Source organism: Oncorhynchus keta, chromosome 2, assembly GCF_023373465.1.
Source record: "Oncorhynchus keta strain PuntledgeMale-10-30-2019 chromosome 2, Oket_V2, whole genome shotgun sequence".
NCBI classification, from domain to species: Eukaryota; Metazoa; Chordata; class Actinopteri; order Salmoniformes; family Salmonidae; genus Oncorhynchus; species Oncorhynchus keta.
In genome coordinates this window covers 30,160,637-30,171,395 of record NC_068422.1, presented here as the reverse complement: position 1 = coordinate 30,171,395, position 10,759 = coordinate 30,160,637, and the positions used below count along the sequence as shown (strand labels likewise).

Below are 10,759 nucleotides of genomic sequence, written 5' to 3'. Positions count from 1 at the left end.
GATGCAGAGATGAGAAAGAGGGAGGGGAGATGGAGACGAGATATGTTAAAGACACGGAATGGAGACAGAGATGAGGAGGGAAGGGAGATGGAGAGATGGAGAGGGAGGTAGGGGATAGGGCTAGATTAGTGGGATAATGACATTATTGCTGGTTGATGTGAATCAAAGAGCCTACATCTCCAGTGTGAGAGGGATCATACTGTATTAGAGGAGTCTGTCTGTGTTGTTTTGGGATGTAAATGGAGAGCAGGAGGGAGAGAGAGAGAGAGAGAGAGAGAGAGAGAGAGAGAGAGAGAGAGAGAGAGAGAGAGAGAGAGAGAGAGAGAGAGAGAGATGTCTGCAGCATTACAGGCAGACAGACATCAAAGCCTTCCGGTCCTCCACTGAATGTCCGTGTTTACCCCGTCTGGGGATCAGGCTGTTCACTACCTGCCTGAGTAGAAAACAGCTCAGCCTTCTGGCCCTTCGCCAGGACCCCAAACCAAAACAATAACCCACCAGTAGCATGTGGGCAGACATCTGTACTCACTCGCTCTTAGGTCTCAGGGCAGAGCTATCTATTACAGAACAAGACGTCAGTGAATCAGGGAGAGAATGAGAGGAAGACAGGAGTTGGAGAGAGATAGAGAGAATGGACGAGACTAAAACAGAGAGAGATCACCTAAAGAGTATGTGCAAGAGACAGGAGTTTGAGAGAGCAGTCTCTTGCACTTAACAGGGCATCCCTCTCTCTCTCTCTCTCTCTCTCTCTCTCTCTTTCTCTCTTGTCTTCTGCTCTCCTCTCTCTCAGCCCCAGTGCAACCTGATCTGTGTAACTGTAGCTAATGGGAAGGCTAACAGATGGCCATATAAGGCGGTATGGTGTGTGTGTGGAGAGAGAGAGCAGCTGTAGACTGGAGGAGTCTCTCCTCGTCGCATTGGAGAGGATTGACAAGAGCAAGGGGCAGTACAGACATCAGGGATCTACTGTACTTTAAAAATACCCTTTGATCCAAGCAATCCTTCTTTTTGAAATATCTGCCAATGCCACTTAGCATGCAGACAACTTAGAGATGATACACACCGTGAGGGAATTTGACCCCTCCATGTTTTGAACCCACAACCTTGGTGTCAGTTGCTTATGTCTCACCTGTTTGATACACAGCAGCCTGTCGTTGGTCTGCTGGATGTGCCGGTCCATCGACGGCAACGCGTTCATCTTGATGACTGCTTCCTGCTTCCTCTAGCCTAACGTGACGCCATCAACACTCTGGAAGACAAGGAGTTCGATTTGGTTAGGGACTGAGAGATATACAGCTTGGTTAGGGACTGAGAGATATACAGCTTGGTTAGGGACTGAGAGATATACAGCTTGGTTAGGGACTGAGAGATATACAGCTTGGTTAGGGACTGAGAGATATACAGCTTGGTTAGGGACTGAGAGATATACAGCTTGGTTAGGGACTGAGAGATATACAGCTTGGTTAGGGACTGAGAGATATACAGCTTGGTTAGGGACTGAGAGATATACAGCTTGGTTAGGGACTGAGAGATATACAGCTTGGTTAGGGACTGAGAGATATACAGCTTGGTTAGGGACTGAGAGATATACAGCTTGGTTAGGGACTGAGAGATATACAGCTTGGTTAGGGACTGAGAGATATACAGCTTGGTTAGGGACTGAGAGATATACAGCTTGGTTAGGGACTGAGAGATATACAGCTTGGTTAGGGACTGAGAGATATACAGCTTGGTTAGGGACTGAGAGATATACAGCTTGGTTAGGGACTGAGAGATATACAGCCTGGTTAGGGACTGAGAGATATGCAGCTTGGTTAGGGACTGAGAGATATACAGCTTGGTTAGGGACAGAGATATACAGCTTGGTTAGGGACTGAGAGATATACAGCTTGGTTAGGGACTGAGAGATATACAGCTTGGTTAGGGACTGAGAGATATACAGCTTGGTTAGGGACTGAGAGATATACAGCTTGGTTAGGGATTGAGAGATATACAGCTTGGTTAGGGACTGAGAGATATACAGCTTGGTTAGGGACTGAGAGATATACAGCTTGGTTAGGGACTGAGAGATATACAGCTTGGTTAGGGACTGAGAGATATACAGCTTGGTTAGGGACTGAGAGATATACAGCTTGGTTAGGGACTGAGAGATATACAGCTTGGTTAGGGACTGAGAGATATACAGCTTGGTTAGGGACTGAGAGATATACAGCTTGGTTAGGGACTGAGAGATATACAGCTTGGTTAGGGACTGAGAGATATACAGCTTGGTTAGGGACTGAGAGATATACAGCTTGGTTAGGGACTGAGAGATATACAGCTTGGTTAGGGACTGAGAGATATACAGCTTGGTTAGGGACTGAGAGATATACAGCTTGGTTAGGGACTGAGAGATATACAGCTTGGTTAGGGACTGAGAGATATACAGCTTGGTTAGGGACTGAGAGATATACAGCTTGGTTAGGGACTGAGAGATATACAGCTTGGTTAGGGACTGAGAGATATACAGCTTGGTTAGGGACTGAGAGATATACAGCTTGGTTAGGGACTGAGAGATATACAGCTTGGTTAGGGACTGAGAGATATACAGCTTGGTTAGGGACTGAGAGATATACAGCTTGGTTAGGGGACAGGTTGTTTGGAGACAAGAGAGGCAGATAAACAGCCTGGTTAGGACATAACATTGTAAAGACAGGAGTAATCTCGGAATCCAGAACCAAATAAAAATGTTTTGCTAGTTAGCTACTTGATTACTCAATTTGATGTTACTCAGCAATCCAGTGATGTTGGAATACATCCCAGATCATACCACCAAAACAACCCGAGTGTAACCGAGCAAGAAAATAAAGAAGCCCATCGATGACAACCATCATCTACATGAACTACTTGTCCAACAAAACTCCAGGTCTCAATTACACATCACTCAGGGGGGAGAAGTCCCCCGCAAACCCCTGGGGGACATCACTGTAACCATTATCTCCCAGTAAAGAGACAGGCAGCAGCACACCTCCTGTTCAAGGTTATCAATCCTGTCTGCCCCTCTAGACTGATTTACTAGTACTGCTACTCCTCACAGCAGACAGCACAGCCTCTCTCTCTGTCTCGTTCACTCCTGCTGTCCCTTCCATCTCTCTCCCCACCTGTATATCCCACCTCTCTTTGTCTTGCTCTCTGTCCCTATCCCTCCCTCCCTCTCTCTATCGCCATCCCTCGCTCTACCTTTCTCCTCCTTATCTCTCTTTCCCTCTAACCCTCTCTTACTACCTCTCCCCGCTCCCTCCCTGTCTATCCCTCTCTCTGTAATTCACGAGGCCATGCGGCTCTAAGAGAGAGGAGAGGATAGATTAGTAGATGTATTGCCGGTAAGTCAGTCACTCCTCCATCCCCATCACTTCCTCCATAACGTTTATCTCCATCACGGCTACAAATTCCTCAATACAAAGAACATAGCGAAATAATCCCCCATGATGCACTGGGGGAGCCGGGGTTCTACAGCGTTGCACAGAGCTGATAAAGGCTTAATTTTAAGAGCCCATGCTGAGAAGGAGAGAGGCACAGGGGGGAGACAGAGTGGGAGAGGTGAGAAGGAGATGGAGGGGGGAATGGAAGGGGAGGATCAGAAAGATGGACAGACTGAGATGGATGGGACAGAGGAAGAAAGGAAAAGGGTGGAAGAGAAGGTGAAGGTGGCAGGGGAGAGAAAGTGAGGGAGGAAACGAGGAAAAGAAAGAGGGGGAGAAAGGGAGAAGAGATGTTTCTCAGCACAGGAGCGTTGGGGACTGAATCTTATTGCATTTAAGGCTCGGGAGGAGAAAACACTCACACACACACCTTTGAGCTTAACGTTCATTAAGCTCAACGTAAAACTTCAAAGGGACACCTATCGGAGGTAAAAGAGTGTATGTGTTTCTAAACCTAGGAGATTAGGGATTATTGGAGTAGAATTATCTGGAATATAGTCTACTAAAAGCAGTATATAGCCCACTCAAAGAAGTATATAGTCTACTAAAAGAAGTATATAGTCTACTAAAAGAAGAATATAGTCTACTAAAATAAGTATATAGTCTACTAAAATAAGTATATAGTCTACTAAAATAAGTATATAGTCTACTAAAAGAAGTATATAGTCTACTAAAAGAAGTATATAGTCTACTAAAAGAAGTATATAGTCTACTAAAAGAAGAATATAGTCTACTAAAAGAAGAATATAGTCTACTAAAATAAGTATATAGTCTACTAAAAGAAGTATATAGTCTACTAAAAGAAGTATATAGTCTACTAAAAGAAGTATATAGTCTACTAAAAGAAGAATATAGTCCACTAAAATAAGTATATAGTATATAGTCTACTAAAATAAGTATATAGTCTACTAAAAGAAGTATATAGTCTACTAAAAGAAGAATATAGTCCACTAAAAGAAGTATATAGTCTACTAAAAGAAGTATATAGTCTACTAAAAGAAGTATATAGTCTACTAAAAGAAGTATATAGTCTACTAAAAGAAGTATATAGTCTACTAAAAGAAGAATATAGTCTACTAAAAGAAGTATATAGTCTACTAAAAGAAGTATATAGTCTACTCAAAGAAGTATATAGTCTACGAAAAGAAGTATATAGTCTACTAAAAGAAGTATATAGTCTACTCAAAGAACTATATAGTCTACTAAAAGAAGTATATAGTCTACTAAAAGAAGTTTATAGTCTACTAAAATAAGTATATAGTCTACTCAAAGAAGTATATAGTCTACTAAAAGAAGTATATAGTCTACTAAAAGAAGTTTATAGTCTACTAAAATAAGTATATAGTCTACTCAAAGAAGTATATAGTCTACTAAAAGAAGTATATAGTCTGCTAAAAGAAGAATATAGTCTACTAAAAGAAGTATATAGTCTACTAAAATAAGTATATAGTCTACTAAAAGAAGTATATAGTCTACTCAAAGCATATAGCCCACTCAAAGAAGTATATAGTCTACTAAAATAAGAATATAGTCTACTAAAATAAGAATATAGTCTACTAAAATAAGTATATAGTCTACTAAAATAAGTATATAGTCTACTAAAAGAGGTATATAGTCTACTAAAAGAAGTATATAGTCTACTAAAAGAAGAATATAGTCTACTAAAAGAAGAATATAGTCTACTAAAAGAAGAATATAGTCTACTAAAAGAAGAATATAGTCTACTAAAAGAAGTCTATAGTCTACTAAAAGAAGTATATAGTCTACTAAAAGAAGTATATAGTCTACTAAAAGAAGTATATAGTCTACTCAAAGAAGAATATAGTCTACTAAAAGAAGTATATAGTCTACTAAAATAAGTATATAGTCTACTAAAAGAAGTATATAGTCTACTCAAAGAAGAATATAGTCTACTAAAAGAAGAATATAGTCTACTAAAAGAAGTATTTAGTCTACTAAAAGAAGTATATAGTCTACTAAAATAAGTATATAGTCTACTAAAAGAAGTATATAGTCTACTCAAATAAGAATATAGTCTACTCAAAGAAGAATATAGTCTACTAAAAGAAGAATATAGTCTACTAAAAGAAGAATATAGTCTACTAAAAGAAGAATATAGTCTACTAAAAGAAGAATATAGTCTACTCAAAGAAGAATATAGTCTACTAAAAGAAGAATATAGTCTACTCAAAGAAGAATATAGTCTACTAAAAGAAGAATATAGTCTACTAAAAGAAGTATATAGTCTACTAAAAGAAGAATATAGTCTACTAAAAGAAGTATATAGTCTACTAAAAGAAGAATATAGTCTACTAAAATAAGAATATAGTCTACTAAAAGAAGAATATAGTCTACTAAAAGAAGTATATAGTCTACTAAAATAAGTATATAGTCTACTAAAAGAAGAATATAGTCTACTAAAATGATTGCATTCTCATTGAGAACTCACTTGCTTAGGACCTGGGAAACCGTTGGACAAAACACAGAAAACTACAGAGCCATGATCCATATGACCCCAAAAAACACGACATCATCTACTGTAACAGTGACCTTGTCACGTAAAAGTGCAAAACATACATTGACATTGTTGTAATCACAATAATATAGTATCTAGTCTCATCAGCAAATCAGTGTATTCCATGATATCTGGTGGAAAGACAGTGGAGCAGATCAGCGCTTCAAATCTGGCAAAGGAGTGTCCTCAGAACAGAGCAGTGTCCGCAGTTACACGAAGTGACCAGGAGGTGTCTCCCCACTCTCTCCCACTGCAATCCTTCCCAGCCTTCTCACATAACATCACTCTGTCTGTAGCCTTTACAAGCGCTACAAATCCCCCCACCGCACCGCAGCCTCTCAGAGCCGCAGCCGCTTAGACCTGCAGCCAAACAGACCTGCAGATCTGGAGACCATTAGTAGGGCACACTCCAACCCTCCTCCCCCAATGCAGCCCACCAGCCTTGCAGACTTGAAAACAAGCAAACCTGCAGACACTCAGAACTGCAGCAAGGCAGACCTGCAGTAGATCAGTGCACTACAAGCAGGGGCATACTGACTCCCCAGCCCTCTAACCGCTGCTCCACTGTCTGACCTTGTGGCTATTGATGAACTGTTTCCCCTTCCAACCCCATGCTTTAATGCTGTCCCTCACACCTCCATCACAAACCACAAAACCAGGGAGAAAGAGAAGGATGGAGAAAAAGAGATGAAGAGAAATGGAGAGAGATAGGAAGAGGGCTTCAGCCCCCCCCAACCCAACCTCGCTTTCTCAATCTTCGACTCAGCCCCCCTCTCTCCACAACCTCTCTCTGCCTCTCTTTCTCTCCATCTCCCCCCTGTAGGCAATGCCTTTGTTTGTGATCTCTATAGCAGGACCCTCCACGTCTGAGGGGAACCAAGCGAGGTGAAAACAAGGTTCTACATGGGAGGGAAGGATCTGGGAGGGGGCTGTTTCTGTGATGTAGGTAGGATGTGTTCATTTTGTCTGTCTGACACACCATCATTCTCTCTAACCCTCCTCTCCTATCTTCTTCTCTCTTTTCCTCTCGCTCCTCTCCCTCCCCCCAGAAATATGTTGTGCTGTCACTGGACAGTTTATTAGGTACAACCATCTCGTACTGGGTCGGACCCCCCTTTGCATCCAGAACAGCCTGAGTTTTTCGGGGCATTCTACAAGGTCCACAGGGATGTTGACCCGATGGCGTCAAGCAGTTGCTGCAGATTGGACGGCGGTACATTGATGCTGTGAAACAACCGCCCGTTCCATCTCATCCCATAGATGCTCTATAGGGTTGAGGTCTGGGGACTGTGCAGGTACCTCCAAATAAACTGAACTCACTGTCATGGTCCAGGTGATGTTTGTCCACTCCTCAATTGTCCAGTGTTGGTTATCATGTGCCCACTGGAGCCTCTTCTTCTGGTTTTTAGCTGATAGGAGTGAAACTCATTGCGACTCAATCGTGGACAAGGATCAACCAGGTGTGTTCCAAATTTGTGTTAAGTGCCTTGATCAAAGGCTTAACCCTTGATCTTCACCTTGTCGGCTTGGGTATTTGAACCCAACGCTCTAACCATTAGGCTACCTAGCACCCGCTCCTTTTCCCTCCCAGACTAAGGACTGAAAGAACATGGGTTAAATAACTCAGCACAAACACAGCTAGCTACACTCCATGTCCTCACTATCAAAATAACACTGAGAAATAATGGTCCATCATCTGATTTTTTCAGGGTACATTGATTTAGTCCCAAAATGTGTTTCACACTGTGTGTGTGTTCACTGAGGAGCTGCCTCCTCAATAACCTCATCAGCTATGTCGAGTTCAACTTCCCAGGCTTACACAAACACACACACATACCAACATGTTCACACACACAATATGTTGTGCATATTACAAGCCATGAAAGCAACAGGAAGCGGATGTGAATCATAATAACTTAACAAACCATAAAACCCCACCAATACTGTAGTGAAGCTACTAGAAACACAACCACACACACCTCAAAACACAAAGCCCCCTCACCCACACACACCCCAAAACACAAAGGCCCCCCCACCCACACACACACCCCAAAACACAAAGGCCCCCGCCCACCCACACACACCCCAAAAACACAAAGGCCCCCCCACCCACACACACCCCAAAACACAAAGCCCCCCCCACCCACACACACCCCAAAACACAAAGACCCCCCACACACACACACCCCAAAACACAAAGGCCCCCCACCCCACCCACACATACCCCCACATACACCCCAAAACACAAAGACCCCCCCCCACCCACACATACCCCCACACACACCCCAAAACAAAGACCCCTACCACCCACACCTACCCCCACACACACCCCAAAACATAAAGACCCCCCACACACCCCAAAACACAAAGACCCCCCCACCAACCCACCCCCAAAACACAAAGACCCTCCCCACCCACACACACCCCAAAACACAAAGCCCCCCCCACCCACACACACCCCAAAACACAAAGCCCCCCACCCACACACACCCCAAAACACAAAGACCCGACCCACCCACACACACCCCAAAACACAAAGCCCCCCACCCACACATACCCCCACCACCCCAAAACACAAATACCCCCCCCCACACACACATACCCCCACACACACCCAAAAACACAAAGACCCCTACCACCCACACATACCCCCAAACACACCCCAAAACATAAAGACCCCCCCCCACCCACACATACCCCCACACACCCCAAAACACAAAGACTCCCACCCATCCACACACCCCCACACACACCCCAAAACACAAAGACCCCCACCAACACATACCCCCACACACACCCAAAAACACAAAGACCCCTACCACCCACACATACCCCCACACACATAGACACCCCCCCCAACCACACACACACACACACACACACACACACACACACACACACACACACACACACACACACACACACACACACACACACACAGGCAAAGTAAAAATTGTTTATATATCACCAAAATGCACAATTTTATTTTTTGTTGCTTTTTGGTCTTAATTTAAGGTTAGGCATACGTTTATCAGTGTGGTTAAGGTTAGGCATACGTTTATCAGTGTAGTTAAGGTTAGGCATACATTTAGCAATGTGGTTAAGGTTAGGCATACGTTTAGCAGTGTGTTTAAGGTTAGGCATACATTTAGCAGTGTGGTTAAGGTTAGGCATACGTTTAGCAATGTGGTTAAGGTTAGGCATAGGTTTAGCAGTGTGGTTAAGGTTAGGCATACGTTTAGCAGTGTGGTTAAGGTTAGGCATACGTTTAGCAATGTGGTTAAGGTTAGGCATACATTTAGCAGTGTGGTTAAGGTTAGGCATACATTTAGCAATGTGGTTAAGGTTAGGCATACATTTAGCAGTGTGGTTAAGGTTAGGCATACGTTTAGCAATGTGGTTAAGGTTAGGCATACATTTAGCAGTGTGGTTAAGGTTAGGCATACGTTTAGCAATGTGGTTAAGGTTAGGCATACGTTTAGCAATGTGGTTAAGGTTAGGCATACATTTAGCAGTGTGGTTAAGGTTAGGCATACGTTTAGCAATGTGGTTAAGGTTAGGCATACATTTAGCAGTGTGGTTAAGGTTAGGCATACGTTTAGCAATGTGGTTAAGGTTAGGCATACATTTAGCAGTGTGGTTAAGGTTAGGCATACGTTTAGCAATGTGGTTAAGGTTAGGCATACATTTAGCAGTGTGGTTAAGGTTAGGCATACGTTTAGCAATGTGGTTAAGGTTAGGCATACATTTAGCAGTGTGGTTAAGGTTAGGCATACGTTTAGCAATGTGGTTAAGGTTAGGCATACATTTAGCAGTGTGGTTAAGGTTAGGCATACGTTTAGCAGTGTGGTTAAGGTTAGGCATACGTTTAGCAGTGTGGTTAAGGTTAGGCATACGTTTAGCAGTGTGGTTAAGGTTAGGCATACATTTAGCAGTGTGGTTAAGGTTAGGCATACGTTTAGCAGTGTGGTTAAGGTTAGGCATAGGTTTAGCAATGTGGTTAAGGTTAGGCATAGGTTTAGCAGTGTGGTTAAGGTTAGGCATACGTTTAGCAGTGTGGTTAAGGTTAGGCATACGTTTATCAGTGTGGTTAAGGTTAGGCATACGTTTATCAGTGTGGTTAAGGTTAGGCATACGTTTAGCAGTGTGGTTAAGGTTAGGCATACGTTTAGCAGTGTGGTTAAGGTTAGGCATACGTTTATCAGTGTGGTTAAGGTTAGGCATACGTTTATCAGTGTGGTTAAGGTTAGGCATACGTTTAGCAGTGTGGTTAAGGTTAGGCATACGTTTATCAGTGTGGTTAAGGTTAGGCATACGTTTAGCAGTGTGGTTAAGGTTAGGCATACGTTTATCAGTGTGGTTAAGGTTAGGCATACGTGTAGCAATGTGGTTAAGGTTAGGCATACGTTTAGCAGTGTGGTTAAGGTTAGGCATACATTTAGCAGTGTGGTTAAGGTTAGGCATACGTTTAGCAGTGTGGTTAAGGTTAGGCATACATTTAGCAGTGTGGTTAAGGTTAGGCATACGTTTATCAGTGTGGTTAAGGTTAGGCATACATTTAGCAGTGTGGTTAAGGTTAGGCATACGTTTAGCAGTGTGGTTAAGGTTAGGCATACGTTTAGCAGTGTGGTTAAGGTTAGGCATACGTTTAGCAGTGTGGTTAAATTTACACCGTACCCAAACCGGCCAATCGTGTGCAAAATGATTTTGTCCTCCACACCAAACGCGAATACGCCATGCTGGTTAAAATATCAAAACAAACTCTGAACCAATTATAGTCATT

General features: G+C 42.8%; 1 protein-coding gene across 5 annotated transcripts in view; it reads right to left on the bottom strand.

Moving 5' to 3' along the window:
• The window catches only part of LOC118361163 (zinc finger MIZ domain-containing protein 1), a 241,955-nt gene that overhangs the window by 84,760 nt on the left and 146,436 nt on the right, over positions 1–10,759 (bottom strand). For all 5 annotated transcript variants that reach the window (XM_052475034.1, XM_052475016.1, XM_052475018.1 and 2 more), the window contains one exon: positions 1,130–1,249. In XM_052475034.1, the coding sequence (XP_052330994.1) occupies positions 1,130–1,198 (69 nt within the window). In that variant the 5' untranslated portion in view covers positions 1,199–1,249. The remainder of the gene's footprint in view (positions 1–1,129; positions 1,250–10,759) is intronic.